Here is a 21,505-nt window from a genome sequence, read left to right as displayed (position 1 = left end):
ATAAAGCAGCAGCGTAAGGCCTGGTGCATTACAGGCGTTCAGGAAATGCGTGTTAGTATTTCCCTGAAAGAAAGGGAGTTAGTATTTATGGAGCAGATCTCTTGTAGTTTTGCAGCAGTGTCTTTTAAAGGACAGGAAACGCTTCCCGCTACCATCCTGTCTGACTAAACAGGTGCTCGCTTGTGTTCTTATCCCTTTCAGGTCCATCTGGGAAGCGGGATTTGGGTTGATGAGGAGAAATGGCACCAGCTACAAGTCACCCAAGGAGATTCCAAGTACACAAAGAACTTGGCAGTCATGATTTGGGGAACAGATGTTCTGAAGAACAGAAGCGTCACAGGAGTTGCCACAAAAAAAAAGAAAGATGCAGTCCCTAAGCCACCCCTCTCGCCTCACAAACTCAGCATCGTCAGAGGTGAGTCCTGCACTGGAGACGCAGTGACTGAGATCCTGCCCTCAACTCTGTCAGGAATGCACGGGGCACGTTTCAGTTCAACACACCTGCTGGAGCCTCCCCATACCAGGCCCTGGCCTGGGCACAGGAACACAGGGGCAGATACGAACCTGGCTCTGGGCAAGCTCACATTTAACAGGGCAAATGAGCTGTAGACACAAGTTCAGTTCAAGGAGCTCACATGCGAGAGGCACAGAAGGGGGTTCTCAGGAGGGCAGGACACCCCTAGCTGGAAAATCAGGGAGGGTCCCTGGGAAGTGGGTTACTGAAGCGGGCCTTGAAGGATCCACCAGACCTGGGGACGCAGATGTTTAAAGAGAGGTACTCGGGACAAAGATGTGGGGTTGGGGAAGGAGACTGCTGTGTAGAGTGCGTGAAGGTCAAGGCTAGGACACCAGCTTCCGGGGTCCTAGCATCGTGCCTGGAGCACTTATTGAGATGAAGACCAGCCGACGGTCGCTAGACTGAGCCTCTTTTCAGGGGTTTGGGAGGGTTTGGAGGGACTCCCTGTCTCTTTGCCTGTTTGTGTCGCCAAAGGTAGGGCTCTAACCTGGACTCTCCTTTCCTTCCCTCCTGCCTTCCTTTCTCCTCTTCTTTCCTCTTCTTGCTTTCTCTCTCCTGTCTCTCCCACCTGTTCTCCATCTGTTCACTGAGCCCTTATTCTCTACCAGACTCTGCTGTGTATGGAGGACTTAGAAAGGGCTAAGACACAGTCTCCATCTGCAAGGAGCTCAGAGTCTCATGGGGAAGGTGAACACAGAAAAGCTAGTTACAGTACAGATAATGCAAATTACAGAGACAGGAAAGTGCACGGGGGCAGAGAGAATATAATAATTGTTCATTATTCTGAGCACTTGGGATGTTTCAGGCCCATATTAACTTATTTAATCTTCATAACTCTCCCTTCTGTTGGCTGCTAATATTATCCCTGTTTTTGATGTGGAAACTGGACACAGAGATGTTAAGTAACTTGCCCAGATCACACAGTTTTCGGACTAGAGCCAGGAGTCTTAGCCAGGAGGGCTGGCTTGAGAAGCTGTACTCCTAACCACTAGTCTCTAAGTGTCCAGCTGCCAGGTTTTGATAAAGAAAGTAAGATACTCAACCAGTCAGCCTATGCATTTAGAACAGGCCTTGTGCCAGGCTGTGGAGCACACAACACATATGTCCACAAACAAATCAGATAATTTCAGGTGTTGATGAAAGGCTGTGATGGATATCTGAGTGAGACAGTAGCTGTGTTAGCTGGGGTGGGTGGAGAAGACCTGTTCGAAGAGGTGGTTTCGAGCTGGGAACTGGATGTGGCGGAGGCAGTCCTATGTGATTTTGAGGGGGCGTGAAAGAGGCAGAATAAATAACAGATTCAAAGGCCAGCATGCTCAAGGGGTGAAGAAGCCCCAGCCAGCTGCAGAGTCATGAGTGCAGGGAGACTGAGGCCAGGGTGGTGGGCAAGGGACGGTCTTGGGCCGTGAAGGCCACGATGAGTAGCTTGACTTCTTGCAGGAGAAAGATGGAGGGACTGAATGGGAGGCCAGTCAGGAGGCTGATGCAGTGGTGCCATAGACTGAGGTCAGAGCAGTGGAGACAGAGAAAATGGCCAGTCGTAGGGTGTGTTTTGGAGGTCCAGATTTCAAGACACAGAGAGATTAGGTGACCAACTGGAAGTCGTGGCTATGAGGTTTCAGAGCCTGGATTTAAACCCACCTGGCTGACTCTGATCTGGGGTTTGTTCTGAAGCTCAGCTGCCTCCCTGGATGGCTGATTCATGATTAATTGATTTAGGCAGACACTTATTTTTAGACAAGCAGAGGTAACCTGTAGTCTGCCCAGTGTCTGAAATGATGGAGCCTAATTTAGGAGGTCATCCTGAGAAAGAGTCCTTCCTGGGGACACAGCCCTGCCTCCCCAAGGGGTGGCCAACCTCTGATTCTGTTACCCTTGTTGGAATGTGACCCAGCAGGTCCCTGGTGCCTCCAGTGACCGACTGCCCTTTCACTGTCACACCATCGTATGAAGTCATCTGCCATGTGTCTGCCTCAGACGTTAGTGTGACCGTGTCAGACTCACCTCCATGTCCTCCTTGCCTCATACAGGGCCTGACGCACTGGTAGCTCAATCAGTGAGGGCTGAAAAACACCACGCTGAGACCTGCAAGCCATCCCCTGATTGACTCTTCACACGGTTTCTTGTGAACCACTTTCCCTCCATGTCCAGTGCCCTCAGCTGAAAACTTACCTCTCGGATGGTTAAGAGGGCTGCTTGACTGATAGCTTGGGTTATAGTTACGCCTGAGTTGTGAAAACAAGTTTCCATTCTTTGCTAAGCTGTGCCATAGGGCTGGCATGACGTCGCAATGGTCACATCATTGAAGTTCATGATCGTTCAGTGCTTTTCAACTTTCAGGCCCCTCCCGACTGCTCTCAGTGTGAGGCGATAGAAAGCAGGAATTGGAAAGGAATATCAAAAGCTTGGGGGTGAGCCCCAGCTCTGCTTTGCCTTAACTCTGAGCTGACCCCAGTTCTGTTTAATTTTGTTTCCCCAGGCCCGGTGCAGTGCTCATTCCAGGTAGATGCTTGATGTGTCCATGTGTAAGGGTAGGATCATAGCCCTTGCCCTGGCTGCCCAGTGGACCCAGAGACATTTTGTATGTGCTTTGGACGCCATTCAGATGATGTTCTTTGTAGCTGATTTGGTCCCCAATACTAAGGGACAATCGAGAAGAAAAAACCTCAGCCATATGGCTTGGGGCCATTGCAGGCTTACTGTCTTCAGCCCCACAGGCCACAACCTCCAAGTTTCCCTCACTCATCCACTCCTCAATTTTCCAAACCCTCTTTAAAGCTTCTCTACTTTTCCCGTGAGTCCACGAGACTCTCCTTCACAGAGAAAAGAAAAATCCCACAGCTTCGATCCACCATATCTACAAACTTACCTGGACACCCCCCACCCCCAGTTTTATGCCTCATATCCAAAAGATGAGTTTCCTTGTCTTATTTGGGACTGGTCCTTCTCTCTTTCTAAATTTCAGCCCACCTGCCTTCCTGAGTACGTTATTCCTTCCACTCAGTTGGTTCCTTCCCAGTGCCATTTAAATATGCTTTGGTCACTCATTTCTTACAGAAGCAAGGAAAACACTCCTTAGGGCCCACCTCCATCACCCAGCTGCTGCCGCGTCTTCCTTTTCACATCCAGGTTTCCTGAAAGAGCTGTCGACACTAACTGCCCGTGTGCACTAGCAGTGCCCCTGGCGTCTCATCTGGCTTCCGCTCCAGCCCTCTGCTTAATCTGTCTTGCCAAGCTTCCTTCTGGCTCCTCTTCACTCCTCCAGGGCAGGACTCCACCTCCTCCCCAGCGTATGTGACCGCTCCTCCTTTACTGAGAAACCCATCCTGCCCGCTCAGGCCTCCTGCCTGTGGCTTCTCATCCCCGCTGTGGGCTCCGCTCCCCCTGCCCTCTCCTCGTCTCCAGCCCTCCTCCCTCTCCCTCTGCAAAGCTGCCCTCTGCTGCTCTCGGGGGTCCCCTTGGTTCCCATTGCCGCCCCCCCCCCCGCCCCCCGGCATCACACGGCCCGGGCTTGAAATCCACACTCATCGTCTTGGCCGCTGCCTGGTGATCTGCCTCCGGTAACCCCTCCGGCCTTGTCTCACACCACACCTCCCAGGTCCCAGTGCTCTCCAGCCGCTGAGGCCCTGTCCCAGTTCATTTCTGTCCCCACTTCCCTCAGCGCCCTGCACACTCTGCCTCCATGTCATTCAGAGAGGCCTTGACTTCCAGCTGTCCAAGCTGATGAAGTAGCCTTGCCATCGCTCTCTTAACATATCACCCTCCCTAAAGTGTGTAGTGCATTTCTTATTTATTTATTTGCTTGATAACTGTTTTTCTTCCCCACCCCCATGAGAACATAAGCTTTATGAGATTCTTGCTCAGGGCCAGTATGTTGTAAGTGCTTAATAACATTTGTTGAATCAGTGACTGATGGCAAATATTTGTTTGAACCTCAGTTCACACTTTGAGGTTCCTGATCCATGCATTTGGGCACCACTGGCTGTCTCCTCCCAGATGTCCGCATGACATCTGCACGTCTACACCCCTGCCCTCCTCCTCCTTCACCCCAGAGCCTCTGCCCTGTGTGTTCACCGCCGTAATGAAGGACACACCACCACCTGCCAGGGACCCAGAGATGCCTCATTCCGCACTCCTTGTTCAGCTCACTGTCCATCAGTTCTGCCCCTAAATACCTTTTAAACCATCTGCTTCTCTCCATACCCATTGCCGCTTTCTCTTCTCCCCTGCCTTACCCCAGCAGCTTCCAGACTCCTCTCTTTATATGTAATCAGAGTGATCGTTCCAAAACCAAGTGTGATCCTGTTACCACCACCCCGACACCTGGTGCCCATTATTAAAGGGTAAACTTCCTGTATATGCTCAGTCTTTGAGACTCCATGGACTGTAGCCCACCAGGCTCCTCTGTCCGTGGAATTTTCTAGCCTAGAATACTGGAGCAAGTTGCCATTTCCTACTTAGGGGGTCTTCCCAACCCAGGAATCGAACTCACATCTCCTGCTTTTGCAGGCAGATTCTTTACTACTAGAGTCACCCAGGAAGCTTCTTAATGTGTCATGAGAGCACCTTCATAATCTGGCCCCTGGCCTGGAGCTCCAGCTTATTTTTTAGCATATTCCCCTTGAACTGTAATTCTTATTATAATGAGCCTCTGTGTTCCCCCAAGCCTTGTACTCTCTCACATTAGGGAATTTGCAGATGCTGCGTCTGGCACCAGCAGCATAGGTCAGACTGCCCACCTAACACCTGTGCTGCTCTGCCCAGCCCGCACTGCCCAGGGGTGCTTAGGAGAACCTTCCTTCAGGAAGCCTTCCCTGACCTCAGGGTAGGGGGACACTTCTGTTGTGTGTCCTAGGGCACCCTGTGACTGCCTCTGTCCTCTTCTGTCCGTATCTTTTCCTCGTAGGTACCTGGTCAAATAACCCTTTAGAGCCCATAATACTTGCCATACCAGTGAATAAAGAGGGAAATTGACTTACCCAAAGCCATACATCTGGTTCATTCAGAGCTGAGCTGAAGTGGGCTTTCAGGCTTCCCCGGGTCTCCAGGGGTTTCTTGTCTTACTGAAGTACAATGTCAATTTCTTTTGTTGTTGTTGTTTTTCTAACTACAGCCCAGCAGGTCTGAAGCCTACCTCCCATCGCAGCATGCACTCGCCATTTTTAGCCTAATTATTTGAGGCTACATTTGACTGGTTCTTCCCATGCAGACTGTCTTCTGGACTGAGATTTTATGTTTGTTTTGTATGACTTTACCACATTTACTCACATTGGACATGTCAAAATGACAAAAGCCTTGGTGCTCACAGGGTTGGGGAGTATTTTTTCTTCTCTTTGGTTGAAAGTCATTCTTCACCAGGTAGCTGGGGAGTGGGGTGAACGCTGACACCGCTTTAGAAATGTGAAAGCAGGAGGGCTGGAGGGGCGTCTCGCTGTAATGACAAGCTCCAGAATGACAGTTAAACCCTTATTAAGGTCAAATGACCTTTTGCAGACTGTCTGAGTTTTCAAATGAGCCACAGCTTTGAGTTCTGTTTAATTTTTATAACTTTTTTAATAGGACACATTAACGCTGTTATAAACCTTGTTAATTAAGCAATAATCTCAAATGCTCCCTCACAGAGGGAGACATTCCCGGCAACTGCAGGTGATTAATATCTGGAGCCTAACGAAAGCCTTTTAATCAACCTCGGGGGCCATTCAGTGCTCTTACCCCCACGAAACGAGAGTGATTGGTATTCTGTGAAGGCCGCTCTGAAAACCTTCCTCCATCTGCCGGTTTCTCCTGCCTCTTCTCTGACTCACGCCGGGGACTCTCAGGGCCAGCACACCCACTCCCCTGCCCTCTCCTGTCTCCTTTGCCTCTTCACCCACCTGTTACCTTCCAGAGAACTAGAGCCCTGGAGCTGGAAGAATCTCAATCTCCTAAGATGATCGGATTTGACCTGCTTTCAGACCATGAGACTGAGACCCAGGGAGGTTCCCACTCAGGGTGGCCCAGCAACTAGGGTTGGAGCCAGATTTGAACCCCTGAACTTAGAGACAGTCCTCTGCGCAGGACACACCCCTCATTTGGTTCAGGTTCCAGCAACATCACTGCAGTTGTCTGCCTTACCCTGGCCCAGGGCTGGAGAGGGAACCCCCAGGGTTCTAGTCTGTAGGAGAGACAGTGTGGTCACAGTTTTATTAGATTGCGGTCAGAGATTTGATAGGGAACAACCCAGATGAGTCAGGGAGCACCAAGAATGTAGGCAGAGCAGGGTCTCCGGCTCAACCTGGGAGATTCCAAGATGAATGAATCTAGAAGAATGAGTGGGATTTAGTCAGGTGAAGGATGAGGCCAGGGTAATTGGGGAGGAGATGAGCAAAGACTGATTTGTGGGCCAGCCTGGAGTGGCGTGGGAAATGGAGTCAGCAGAGGTAGGCCTGGAGAGACAAGGCTTCCTGCCTTCTCGTCTCAGTCCCCAGGGAAAGGCCAGCACAAGACAAAGTGCAGGTTGGTCAGGAAGCAGTGAAGGTCAGCTGAAAGCTTTTAAACCCTTCTCCGCAGGGAGGAGGCGTGCTTCAGAGAAAGCAAGCCTGGAGCACACACACCCGCAGCCGGAAGGGCAGCAGGAGGCAGGCTGGCTATGTCCCCAGGGAAGGGCTCAGAGCAGAGCCCATGGCGGGTCTTACCCACACTTAAGCTTTCCAGGCCTCGGTCTTGTCTCATGTGGGTGGAGCAGTTAGCACAAGTTAGTCTCCGTGATTCCTGCAGGTGTTGACGCTCTGCACCACTGCTGTACACTGGCCTGGTAGACAAGACTTCATGTGTGTGCGTGTGTGTGTGCTCAGTCCTATCTGACTCTTTGTGACCCCATGGACTGTAGCCCACCAGGCTCCTCTGTCCATGGAACTTTCCAAGCAAGAATACTGGAGTGGGTTGCCATCTCCTCCTCCTGGAAGGACTTTGTTCATCCTCCATAGCAGCTCCTCGAGACTGGGTTGCCATTCCTGTTTTATAGACAAGGAGGATCAGGCGCAACAAAGTTAAAAATATTGCTCAGGGCTACATACCCCAGTGGTTCATTCCCCATTCAGAGCTGTAGTCCTCTTATGTGCAGAATTATCATGTCCCCTCAGGTTTCCTTAGAAAACATCCATGCATCCATCCATTCATTTAACAGGCATTTACTTACTCTTGCCCCTGTGCCAAGCACTGTGCTAGACCCTGGGAGCAAACAATGGCGTATACATAAAATAACTGTGACAACCCCGTACAGATAGATACAGTGTTTCTTACAGTTTGATGAAATCTTGCAAATTGCAAAGTATTTGTATCTCATCCTTCATGGCAGCCTCATAAAAGATCACATGTGGTTTCTTATCCTTGTTTAGTGGGTGAGGAGTCTAGGGCGACAGTTTGCCTCAGGTCCCCGGGCTAGGAAGTGGGCCACCATCAGGCTGCACTCAGGTCCCGTCTGGGCTCACTCTGCCTCATCTCAGGAATCGGCCGAGTCAGTGCAAGTGGCCGTCCTCAGCCTCATTAGTAACCTCCTCCCTGAGGCACCGCTTCACACCCACCAGGGGGTCAGACCTTAACAATCAGTTAAGATGTACGCATCTGAACTTGGAAGGCTTCCTGGTGGCTCAGTGGCCAGAGCAAGTTCCATCCCTGGACTGGGAAGTCCCCCTGGACTAGGAAATGGCAACCCACTCCAGTATTCTTGCCCGGAAAATTCTATGAGCAGAGGAGCCTGGTGGGCTGTAGCCCATGGGGTCACCTGGGCTGTGTGTGTGTGTGTGCACACTCAGTCATGTCTGACTTTGTGACCCCATGGGCTGTAGCCCACCAGGCTCCTCTGTTCATAGAATTTTCCGGGCAAGAACACTGGAGTGGGTTGCCATTTCCTTCTCCAATGTGTGAAAGTGAAGTCGCTCAGTCGTGTCCGACCCTTAGCGACCCCACGGACTGCAGCCTACCAGGCTCCTCCATCTGTGGGATTTTCTAGGCAAGGTACTGGAGTGGCTTGCCATTGCCTTCTCCAGACACACAGCCTAAGTGCCTATAATTGCAGAACACAGCAAACAATCCAAGTATTCACTGACAGTAAAGTGGGTCAGTCAGCAGTGGATTAGTCGGACAATAGAACACTACTCATCAGTGAAAATAAATGACCTGCAGCTGTACTTACACTTCAGCATGGGTAACTCTCAACGTGGAGTGAAAAAAAAGAAAGTCAGGTGGATATACAGAGTAGGGAGACACTTGTAAAAAGTCCAAAACAGGGGAAGAGTAGATATGTTATTTAAAGATGCGTCAGTCAGTTCAGTCACTCAGTCGTGTCCAACTCTTTGCGACTCCGTGGACTGCAGCACTCTAGGCTTCTCTATCCATCACCAACTCCCAGAGCTTGCTCAGACTCATGTCCATCAAGTCGGTGATGCCGTCCAACCATCTCATCCTCTGTCATCCCCATCTCCTCCTGACTTCAATCTTTCTCAGCATCAGTGTCTTTTTCAGTGAGTCAGTTCTTCGCAACAGGTGGCCAAAGTGTTGGAGTTTCAGCTTCAGCGTTAGTCCTTCCAATGAATATTCAGGACTGATTTCCTTTAGGATGGACTTGTTTGATCTCCTTGCAGTTCAAGGGACTCTCAAGAGTCTTCTCCAACACCACACTTCAAAAGCATCAATTCTGTGTTTAGCTTTCTTTATAGTCCAGCTCTCACATCCATAGCAAAACCATAGCTTTGACTAGACGGACCTTGGTCGGCAAAGTAATGTCTCTATTTTTTACTATGCTGTCTAGGTTGGTCATAGCTTTTCTTCCAAGAAGCCAGTGTCTTTTAATTTCGTGGCTGCAGTCACCATCTGCATAAAGATGTGTGCATATTTGTTAACGTGAAAAAGAAATTCAGGAGAGCAGTCACCTCTGGTGAGGACGAGGAGAGGGTCGGATGGGGGAGGAGTGTCTTGGAGCTTCAGAGGGACCCCATTAAGCAGGGGAGTGGGCACATGGGCATTGTATCTTTATTTTTAAAGTATAAATTTACAGTGTAGATCTCTTTTCTCAGTACATTTTGTGTTGAAAATTTTAAAAGGCAGCCGTGCCAGCTATGTGAATTGGTACTTTGGAAGTATGTCAGGAGGCACATTTTCCTTTCTCTTCCGAAAAGATATGTACTTGAATGCACCATTAATCCTTGGCCTTCTTGTTTCTTTTCCCTGTCTAGAGTGTTTGTACGACAGAATAGCACAAGAAACTGTGGATGAAACTGAAATTGCACAGAGACTCTCCAAAGTCAACAAGTACATCTGTGAAAAAATCATGGATATCAATAAATCCTGTAAAAATGAAGAACGAAGGGAAGCGAAATACAATTTGCAATAAACTTTGGATTTTTCATAAAGCCTTCTCGTTTTCCTTGCTTGGCGTGTGATTTGCGGGCGATGGTATTGTCCAGATCAGACCCCACCATGCATGGTGGTGTGCGGGCCAGGAGCCAGTAGGGTTCTGGGGTCAGCCGGCCTGTTCTGAACTTGGACTTCTCTTTCCAAAGACGGCAGATGGATTTGCTGAGATTCAGGCAGCAACCTGGCACCAGAGTTGTTCTGGGGATGGTGAAAATCCTCTTTTCAGAAGGGAATGAAGTGACTCTGAGTTGCCTATCACTTGGCCAAGAATTTGAGCTGATATTTTTACCATTCAAGGACTTCTATCTTTGTTCCTCTATTTTGTTCTATAATAAAGCTTCATTAATTCTTTGCTGTAGACAATCTTTATCCTCATTTATTTAAGGATGGATATTAAGTGTACAGTGGACGTGACCAGTGTCCTTTGAGGGGCAGAACATTCAGGCTGAAGGAAAGAAAATTCATAATGGATGTAACTGCTGTCTGCAGATCTGAAGGGCTGTCTTGAAGCAGATTACTTTCTCTTACCTCAGAGGACAGATCGAGGTCCCGTCACCTCTCCTTCATTGTGATCTGAGACTCAGCTTCCCTGATAACTTGAGTCAATCTGTAGAAGAGTGTGAGGGGATGGTAATGTTAGATGTGGTTCAGGGTTACCTTCAGGAAGTTGGAGGCAACATCACCTGGTGTCGGTTCATTCATCCTATCTTGTATCACAAGTGACCTTTCAAGTTGCATAACCCATTCATTACGTGCGTCTAAAGTGCATGGTGCACAGTCAGGCAAACCACAGTTGATCTTCCTGTTGACTTACACTTCTTTCTGTAATGCCTGTGCCTATGAAGTCAGCGTCGGGCTTCCCTGGTGGCTCAGCAGGTAAAGAATCTGCCTGCAACGTGGGAGACCTGGGTTTAATCCCTAGGCTGGGAGGATCCCCTGGAGAAGTGAACAACTACCCACTCCACTATTTTGGCCTGGAGAATTCCGTGGAATGTACATAGTCCATGGGGTTGCAAAGAGTCGGACACAACTGAGCAACACACATGCACACACACATATTTATATACACACGCACACATACGTGTGCATGTGTATATACTGCTCAATAAATATTGGCAGTCATTTCTGGTTATTGACTTTTAGGCATTGGTTGGAAAACTTTGGCGTCTGGTTTCTCTAATGCTTTATTCATTAAACCATTGGTGCTCTATAAGCAAAACCTCAGGGTCCCTAGAGTGAACAGTGGATATGGCTACCTTTATGAGAAGTTTTATTTTAGTACATAAAATAATTCTAATGTGAAATATTATATACTTGCTAATAGGTTGTATAAGTGTGAATTTCCTTTTATGGTGTTTTCCCAGCTCTCCACAGACTAGCAATGTGATCTTGGACCATGCACTTAACTTCTCAAAGTCCTTGCCGCTACAATGAGGAAAATAATGCATACCACACAGGCTATGTGGATAATTAAATAATAATAACAACAATAACAGATACTTAATATGTGCCAAGACTTTTCTAAGTGTCTAGCATAAGTTAATTAAGTAAGTAGAGTTTGTGACACTTAGTAGAATTCAGTAAATACTTGTTATTAAAATGTGTTCATTTAAATGGCGGGGCAGCTTGGACATTAGTAGTGTGGAATGCATGAGAGGCTGGGGAAAAGCGTACATCATATTTGAGCTTATCCCCTCTCCTCCCTAAGCATGACAAACACTGAGAGGCTCCATGTATTTCCCTACACAGACTAATATGATACCTGCTTAAAGGTACTTTAAGGTTGAGAATGTGTTGAGAGTCATGGAAATACATGTTTAAAATGCTGTGACGTGGAAGTGCTTTTGGTAATGTACAGCTTATACATCAGAGACAGAACAGGGTTGTGAAAGACTGTGGGGTCTGAGTTCACATCGTGACTTTACCACTTTTTGGAAGGTCACTTGACCCTCTGGAGCTCATTTTTTCTAAAGTGGAGGTAATGATTCCTAACTCAGCACTGTTGTGGAAAGTAATCTAGATAATATCTGGGAAATGAGTCTCAAAGAGCCATGCAGATGTTACTGATCCTTAGCTTGTCAGGCAGAATAAAATCAGACATGGATGTGACAAGAAGGGACTTAAGAGCTGTTTCTGACGGGGAATCTGGATGGGTGGGGCAGGTGTTAGTCTCAGTCTAACTATACCCTAGTTAGACTGAGACTTTTTGAGCACCTATTGTATACCTGATGCACTGTGACTCTTATATGAGGGCAGGGCCACTGTTCTTATACTAAAGAGGAAATGGTCTCAGAAAACGTTTTTGGTCAGGGTCTCAGACTTGTCAGCAGTGGAGCTGAGTCAGAATCCAGAGCTGGGCAAAATCTGCCCTTTTACTTCCATTGAAAACTGAGGGGAATATTATGGGTCTGGGCTGAGAATCTAGCCATGTAATCTCAGAGCATGTTTAGGAGAGTCCCAACATCAGTAACCAATCAATGGAAATTGGTCTCATTAATTCAGGCCATTTGGAGAGATGGGAAATGATAGTACAGTTTCATTACATTCAAATGCATACACAAAGCTCAAGTTCATTTCGTGTAGCAGGGAGTTTCCCAAACTTGCCCAATCTTAAGAATTTGCTGAGGTACTTAAAATACAGATTCCTGGTCTTTGGTTTAGAGAGCTGGATTCAGTAGATCTGGGATAGAGCTGGAAACATGTATTTTAACATTACTGCCATTATCTGCTCCAGTGGCTCAGTGGTAAAGAATCCACCTGCCAATGCAGGAGATACAGGTTCTATCCCTGGGTTGGGAAGATTCCCTGGGTAGGAAATGGCAACCCACTCCAGTATTCTTGCCTGGGAAATGCCATGGACAGAGGAGCCTAGCTGGCTACAGTCCAGGGGGTCACAAAGAGTTGGATATGACTGAACATGCACACCACACTCCAAACCAGTTTTGAATAACACCAGCCTAGTAGACTCATTAGAAGTCATGCTTTAACAAAGGAGCAAGAATGTTTGCTAAGTAAAAAGACATGCGCCATCTAAAGTGCCTGGCAATATTTGAAACTGAGAATAAATTTCCTCTTAAATAGCTGAGGATTTGCCACAAACTTTGTCCAAAGTTACACTTCCGTGCTCACCAAATGCTGTGGACATGATGCAGAAGGTGACTTTCAGTGTAGGCATCAATGATATTCCCTTGCTTTTACACTTTGATTCTTCCTTTTGCTTCCTGTGACAAGCCAGTGAGTGTGGAGGACAGACCAGTCACTCCTGAGTTGACAGAGCCTGAATTGATGAGGTTTGAGCCCTGTCTTCAGAAGCCCCAGTCACAAGTTCTCTGTTGCCAGAGCAAACAGAAAGATGTAGCTTATTTTTACTTTCTAGATGAGGTAAATGACAGTATTAATGACTGTTCTGTGCCCATGGGTTTCTTAGATGCATTTCTAAATTATGACTTTTTTTAGAAATTATGAAGAAATGAAAACCACTTTATAGAAACCTTTGGGAAAATAGGGGAAACATTCCATATTGCACAGATGCAAGCATTGTGATGAATTTCTTCTTGTCCTTCGATCAAGAGCATAAATGTGTATTTTACATACCTGTGGTCATAGCATATGGTCAAGTTTATATCCTTCCCCTTCTGTTTAACATATTTCCCTGATCCTCCATGAAATGTATAGGCATCAGTTCGGACATCTACCCAGTGAATGGACACCAAGTTACAGTGAGGTAAGCCACCTAGCCAGCTGTGGGTCCAACCCACAGGGCTGCCAGTACACGGAAGGCCTCTCTGCATACTTGGGTCCAATGCAGTGATGGAATGAGCTTGAGTTTAGAAGTTCAATGCATTGAGGTCAGGTCCCAACTCTAACACCTGGTGCCTCACTTGAGGTGAGTTCCTGCAGCTTTCTGAACACTGGCTTCATCGGTAAACTAGACAAAGTAGTATCTAGTTTGGGGGTTGTCAGGAGGACTGAGGATGTAATTAAGGTACCCCAGCGAGAGTGGATGAATGGCCACCAGTGCTAATGTTGGCTTTCCTCTCCTCACACGCCTTCAGTCCTCACCTGTGTGTGTGCCTATCCTGTCTCTGACCTGCTCTGACCTCTTACACGGTGACCTTGGCCTTCAGACCTGCCTTTGGCCCCCCAGACATCCTGTGCTCGTCCCACAGTGCTCAGTACTCATGGACTTTTCCCTGTGCTGGGCAACTAGGCTCACAGTCCACCCTCCAGCTTTATTCGCCCACCTCAGCCTCCACCCTGCCACTAGCCAGCCCATTGCCCTTCCTTGAATTTTTAGGTTGTTTATAAATAAAACATCTATGAAGATTTTTGTGTGCCTAGATTTCCCCTTTATATTTTCTGTCATTTTCTTAGGTTCATTTTACCTGGGTCAAAAGGAATAGCAAGTTTTATCATTCTTGATACGTATAATGGGCATGACCATGTTTTTAAATTGTTTTGCCAAACTAACAGTGAAAATCAGTACCTCATTCTAATTCCTTTGATTATTTCTGAGTCTGCACATCTCTCCAGAATTTGGTTTCTTGTTTATACAAACTGAAACCTAAACGTGTTAGAATTTCCAGCAGAATTCATTTCATTTTCTGTATATAGCTTTCTCTGGATCAATGTGTTTGTTTACCTTGGGCATATTTTTACTTTTATATCTGCAAATAGACATATCAACAGATCTTTTCATTACTTCTATTGAAGAGATGAATCAGTTTCTGCCAAGCAGCTTCATAGGCTCATGGAACCTAAGGGTCAAAAGTGAACGTCAAGGTCCTCCATCCAGATCTCCTCTTTACTGAAAGCAAATGCCTTTCCGGACTGTGCTGGAATTCCTCCAGGCATGGAGAATTCATCTTCCTATGAAAGAGTCCATCCAATTATTGCCATCACTAAGGAGTTTTTCTGTTAAACTAAAAATCTACTTGACTGAGACTTCTGAGGCCACTCAAATTCTCTCCTCTAAAGTCATGCAGAATGCTTCTGCTCATAACCCTCTGAAGAGTTGAAGGAGGCAATCTTGTTTCTTCATGGACTAATCAATAGCTCGAATTCCGTTCTGCCATTTCCCACCTAGGGAAGGTTGGACAGGAAATATGAGGACTCTGGGGATTTCTCTGGCAGTCCAGTGGTTAAGGCTCTGTGCTCCTAATGCAGAAGATGTGGGTTCAGTCCCTGGTCAGGGAACTAGGATCCCACATGCTGTGCAGTGTAGCCAAAATATTTTTTTAAAAAGAAGAATACCAGAATAAAATGCAGGCATGGTAATAATCATTGTCAAAATAAAAGTGATGCCCGGAAATCAAAGAATTAAAAAAAAAAAGTGAACACTCTGGATTTAGACAGACTTGTGTTCAAATCTGGACTGCTATTTATGAGTATGTGACTTTGAAAAAGTTCTCAATCTCCCTTAGCTTTAGTTTTCTCATCTTAAAAATGAGACTCTGATACCTGTCTCAGTTCAGTCAGTTCAGTCACTGCATTGTGTCTGACTGCGATGCCATGGACTGCAGCACGTTGGGCCTCCCTGTCCATCACCAACTCCCAGAGTTTACTCAAACTCATGTCCATTGAGTCCGTGTCGCCATCCAAACATCTCATCCTCCGTCATCCCCTTCTCCTCCTGCCTTCACTCTTTCCCAGCATCAGGGTCTTTTCAAATGAGTCAGTTCTTCACACCAGGTGGCCAATGCATTGGAGTTTTAGCTTCACCATCAGTCCTTCCAATGAATATTCAGGACTGATCTCCTTTAGGATGGATTGGTTGGATCTCCTTGCAGTCCAAGGGACTCCCAAGAGTCTTCTCCAACAACACAGCTCAAAAGCAACAATTCTTCAGTGCTCAGCTTTCTTTATAGTCCAACTCTCACATCCATATATGACTACTGGAAAAACCATAGCCTTGACTTGATGGACCTTTGTTGGCAAAGTAATGTCTCTGCTTTTTAATGTGTTGTCTAGATTGGTCATAGTGTTTCTTCTAAGGAGCAAGTGTCTTTTAATTTCATGACTGCAGTCACCATCTGCAGTGATTTTGGAGCCCAAGAAAATAAAGTCTGTCACTGTTTCCATTATTTCCACATCTATTCCCATGAAGTGATGGGACCAGATGCCATGATTTTCTGAATGTTGAGATTTAAGCCAACTTTTTCACTCTCCTCTTTCACTTTCATCAAGAGGATCTTTAGTTCTTCTTCGCTTTCTGCCATAAGGGTGGTGTTATCTGCCTATCTGAGGTTATTGATATTTCTCCTGGCAATCTTGATTCCAGCTTGTGCTTCATCCAGCCCAACATTTCACATGATGTACTCTGCATATAAGTTAAATAAACTGGGTGACAATATACAGCCTTGACGTACTCCCTTCTAGATTTGGAACCAGTCTGTTGTTCCATGACCAGTTCTGTTGCTTCCTGACCTGCATGCATACTTCTCAAGAGGCAGGTCAGGTGGTCTGGGATTCCCATCTCTTGAAGAATTTTCCACAGTTTGTTGCGATCCACACAGTCAAAGGCCTTGGCGTAGTCAATAAAGCAGAAGTAGATGTTTTTCTGGAACTCTCTTTTTCAATGATCCAGCGGATATTGACAATTTGATCTTTGGTTCCTCTGCCTTTTCTAAATCCAGCTTGAACATCTGGAAGTTCACAGTTCACATACTGTTGAAGCCTGGCTTGGAGAATTTTGAGCATTACTTTGCTAGCATGTGAGATGAGTGCAGATGTGCAGTACTTTGAACATTCTTTGGCTTTGCCTTTCTTTGAGATTGGAATGAAAACTGACCTTTTCAAGTCCTGTGGCCACTGCCGAGTTTTCCAAATCTGATGGCATATTGAGTGCAGCACATTCACAGGTTCATCTTTTAGGATTTTAAATAGTTCAACTGGAATTCCATCACCTCCACTAGCTTTGTTCATAGCGATGCTTCCTAAGACCCACTTGACTTAGTATTCCAGGATGTCTGGCTCTAAGTGAGTGATTACACCATTATGGTTTTCTGGGTCATGAAGATCTTTTTTTGTATAGTTCTGTGTATTCTTGCCACCTCTTCTTAATATCTTCTGCTTCTGTTAGGTCCATACCATTTCTGTCCTTTATTGAGCCCATCTTTGCATGAAATATTCCCTTGGTATCTCCGATTTTCTTGAAGAGATCTCTAGTCTTTCCCATTCTATTGTTTTCTTCTGTTTCTTTGCATTGATCGCTGAGGAAGGCTTCCTCATCTCTCCTTGCTATTCTTTGGAACTCTGCATTCAAATGGGTATGTCTTTCCTTTTCTCCTTTGCCTTTTGCTTCTCTTCTTTTCTCAGCTATTTGTAAGGCCTCCTCAGACAACCATTTTTCTTTTTTGCATTTTTTTTTCCTTGGGGATGGTCTTGATCCCTGTCTCCTATACTGTGTCATGAACCTCCATCCATAGTTCATCAGGCACTCTGTCTATCAGATCTAATCTCTTGAATCTACTTCTCACTTCCATTGTATAATCATAAGGTATTTGATTTAGGTCATACCTGAATGGTCTATTGATTTTCCCTACTTTCTTCAATTTCAGTCTGAATTTGGCAATAAGGGGTTCATGATCTGAGCCATAGTCAGCTCCCGGTCTTGTTTTTGCTGACTGTATAGAGCTTCCCCATCTTTGGTTGCAAAGAATGTAATCAATCTGATTTCGGTATTGACCATCTGGTGATGTCCATGTGTAGAGTCTTCTCTTGTGTTGTTGGAAGAGGGTGTTTGCTATGACCAGTGCATTCTCTTGGGAAAACTCTGTTAGCCTTTGCCCTGCTTCATTCTGTACTCTAAGACCAAATTTGCCTGTTACTCCAGGTATTTCTTGACTTCCTACTTTTGCATTCCAGTCCCCTATAATGAAAAGGACATCTTTTGGGGGTGTTAGTTCTAGGAGGTCTTGTAGGTCTTCATAGAACCGTTCAGCTTCTTCAGCATTTCTGGTCGGAGCATAGACTTGGATTACCGTGATATTGAATGATAATGAATGGTTTGCCTTGGAAATGAACAGAGATCATTCTGTCGTTTTTGAGATTGCATCCAAGTACTGCATTTCGGACTCTTTTGTTGACTCTGAGGGCTACTCCATCTTCGAAGGGATTCTTGCCCACAGTAGTAGATATAATAGAGATCTGAGTTAAATTCAAACATTCCAGTCCATTTTAGTTCACTGATTGCTAAAATGTCAACGTTCACTCTTGCCATCTTCTGTTTGACCACTTCCAGTTTGCCTTGATTCATGGACATAACTCCAGATTCCTATGCAATATTGTTCTTTATAGCATCAGGCTTTACTTCCATCACCAGTCACATCCACAACTAGGTGTTGTTTTGCTTTGGCTCTGTCTCTTCGTTCTTTCTGGAGTTATTTCTTCACTGATCTCCAGTAGCATTTTGGGCCCCTACCAATCTGGAGAGTTCATCTTTCAGTGTCCTATCTCTTTGCCTTTTCATACTGTTCGTGGGGTTCTCGAGGCAAGAATACTGAAGTGGTTTGCCATTTCCTTCTCCAATGCACCACATTTTGTCAGAACTCTCCACCATGACCCGTCTGTCTTGGGTGGCCCTACACGGCATGGCTCATAGTTTCACTGAGTTAGACAGGCTGTTCCATGATACCTGTCTCACAGGGCTGTATGTAGAGCTGTATAATAAGATGTAAGTAGTGCCCTGGCACAGTAGCTCTTAGTTCCCTAATCCTAAGAACTCAGATCATCCACATTGCTCTTTTACTGATGTGCCACTAAACCTGGGGTTCAGGACTAGATGCTCTGGAAAGGGTCTGACCAGTCCTAACTAGGAGCCAGTTGTCATTTCTGGCTCCTGAATGGCATGTCTCTATTAGTGTGTCCTGACCTTGAATTTGCATCTTTAGTGATAGCCCCAGTCACCTTATCTGTTATGCAGTTGTTTCAGTAACAGTACTGGCCTGCGGTTCCAAACCTACAGCCCTCACTCTCCCAGTTCTGGGCCGTAGTAAATGTGGTTCTTCTTGTTCCCTTTTTTTCTTCCCTTCTTCAGCTTAGCAGCTATGTATACCCTCCTCACCTCAATCATGTGTTCTTAAATATATTTCTGAAATGAAATACAGGATCTTGCATGCATCCCAGTTCCATTTCATCTTATTGGTTTTGGCCCAACATTCCAGCTGGTTGAGATCTTCTTTTCCATTTGTGTTTAAAATACAAAACAAAATTTAAGGAAAGCCAAAGCCAAAAACGAAAATGCAGCCATAATCCCCAAAACCTGGTCCAACTGCGCGTTCACTGCTAGGCGCCCCTCCTGTCTGTCCAAGGAAGCACCTCTTTGCTCATGGCAGTCAGCCAGCCTCCCAGGATCCTGCCTTGTTCATTTAACGTCATATGGCAGACATTTCCCCCTCTGCTGCCTGGTGTGTGTAGCTACCATTTTAATACCCTTCCAGGCACTGGGCTACAATTACCTTCTTATCTCTTCACTGTACTTTTTGTTGTCTCTAGTTTCTTACTATTAGAGATCATGCTGTCATGATCATTTATAGTTGTTTGTTTCTTTAATTTCCAGAAGTGAGCTAATTGGGTTAAAGGGCAAGAACCTTTTCACAGTCTTTCCTATGTTGTTATATCTATGCTTATTGTATTGCTCTCCAAAAGGTTAAGCCGTGTCTCAGCAGGGTGGACGTGCATGTGCCAGTTTCTCACAACTTCACCAATGTTTGGAATTTTTAAAGAAGTTTGGAAAGTTCGCTTTCTATACAAAAGTACTTTATCAACGTCTTCCTATGTGAATTGTCAGTACATATGTGGGCATGTTTGAGATTCTTAAGGAATTTCATTTTATGCTTTATTCTTCCTCCCAGTTTTATAGTACATAAATATGATCTTTTGTATCTTCACCAAGTTATTAATAATAATGTTTCAGTCAGTTCAGTTCAGTTCAGTCGCTCAGTCGTGTCCGACTCTCCGCGACCCCATGAATCACAGCACGCCAGGCCTCCCTGTCCATCACCAACTCCCGGAGTTCATTCAAACTCTTGTCCACAGAGTCGATGATGCCATCCAGCCATCTCATTCTCGGTCGTCCCCTTCTCCTCCCGCCCCCAACCCTTCCAAGCATCAGAGTCTTTTCCAGTGAGTCAACTCATCGCGTGAGGTGGCCAAAGTATTGCAGTGAAAAGAAAAGGACCATGTGGTCCTCCACTAAAGACCCCACTTTTCCTCACCGATTACCTTCTCTGAGCTGGATTATTCTCACAACTAGGACTCTTCTTCTGCTGCTGCTCCTGCTGCTAAGTCGCTTCAGTCGTGTCCGACTCTTTGAGACCCCATGGACTACAGTCCACCAGGCTCCCCTGTCCATGAGATTTTCTAGGTAAGAGTACTGGAGTGGGATGCCATTGTTTTCTCCGAGGGCTCTTCTACCTACGCGTAATCAGGGAAGACCTCTAAGATGTGACAGTTGAGTTTATACCATAAGGGTGAGAATGGCCACGAGGAAATGATTTGTCTGTCAGTCCATCTCTCACCTCGCTCATCTTACACATGGTGAATACCGAGTCTTCCCAGCAGTCCAAGAGGCACTGCTGGTTGGGTCCAACCAGGAAGTCACATCTCAACTGCGGCTCCAAACCCTTTCCACCATCCCAGAATGCACTTTTTTGGCCATGTGTGATCTGGTACCCAAGGATCTGGTCATGTTTCCATTTCTTTTAGCTAATGGGGAGAGAGATTCAATATTCTAACTTCACCAACATCTATATCTGGAAGTTCCCCCATGAGTAATTATGGAATCATCCAGTCATTTCACAAATATCTGAATATCTACTAAGTGTCTGTCACTAGTCTAAATGCCCGAGACATATCAGTGAAGACAAACACAGAAAAACTTAAACTTTAGTGGGAGTGGAATGAGATGGGTGGGAAGATTCACAGTAAACTTAGTCAGTAAGAGAATGTAGAAGGTGATAAGTGCCATGAAAAAAAGAAAAAGTAGGCCAGGGGAGGCAGATTGAGTATGTGGCAGGGAGAAGTGGTGTGCCTGGGGAAGCTTCATGGAGAAGCTGAGATCAGCCCTGGGTAGGAAGCCCTGCCCAGGACCCCTGCCATAGGATTGAAAGTGAAGTGAAAGTGTTAGTCGTTCAATCATGTCTGACTCTTTGTGACCCCAGGGACTGTAGCCCACGAGGCTCCTCTGTCCACAGAATTCTCCAGACAAGAATCCTAAAGTGGGTAGCCATTCCCTTCTCCAGGGGATCTTCCCAATCCAAGGACTGAAGCCAGATCTCCTGCATTGCAGCAGATTCTTTACTGTCTGAGCCACCAAGGAAGCCCCTGCACAGGAGTGGAGGTATCTAAGGAGTGTGAGAAGTGTGGGGCATTAAATCTGTCCTGTCTCCCTGGAGCCTCACTTTTATCTCAAGATGGGCATTTATTCCTGCCTGGGTCATTAACTACGGCAAACCTATCCTCCCCTGGCTTGAAGACTCAGCTCCCATATTTCCTCTAAGGACATTTTTCCGCCACTTCCTAGAAGGACTCCTTCCCTTCGATAGTTTTCCAAATCTCTCCCTTCCTTATCTCCCAGTCCCAGTCTCCCCAGCA

At 46.2% G+C, this 21,505-nt stretch overlaps 2 protein-coding genes across 2 annotated transcripts in view; both read left to right on the top strand.

The window, feature by feature from the left end:
* Positions 1–10,224, top strand: part of BEND5 (BEN domain containing 5) — a 51,640-nt gene extending 41,416 nt beyond the window's left edge. Inside the window, exons 5-6 of the mRNA XM_055402924.2 lie at positions 202–415; positions 9,730–10,224. Of these exons, the coding sequence (XP_055258899.1) occupies positions 202–415; positions 9,730–9,887 (372 nt within the window). The 3' untranslated portion in view covers positions 9,888–10,224. The remainder of the gene's footprint in view (positions 1–201; positions 416–9,729) is intronic.
* The window catches only part of AGBL4 (AGBL carboxypeptidase 4), a 1,400,873-nt gene that overhangs the window by 1,181,921 nt on the left and 197,447 nt on the right, over positions 1–21,505 (top strand). The window lies entirely within an intron of this gene.

The sequence above is a fragment of the Moschus berezovskii genome, chromosome 4 (genome assembly GCF_049115385.1).
Source record: "Moschus berezovskii isolate FMDL1 chromosome 4, NW_MosBer_1.0, whole genome shotgun sequence".
In the NCBI taxonomy this organism is placed as follows: Eukaryota; Metazoa; Chordata; class Mammalia; order Artiodactyla; family Moschidae; genus Moschus; species Moschus berezovskii.
Note: the sequence above shows the minus strand (reverse complement) of the source record. Positions and strands in the feature narration are given on the sequence as shown.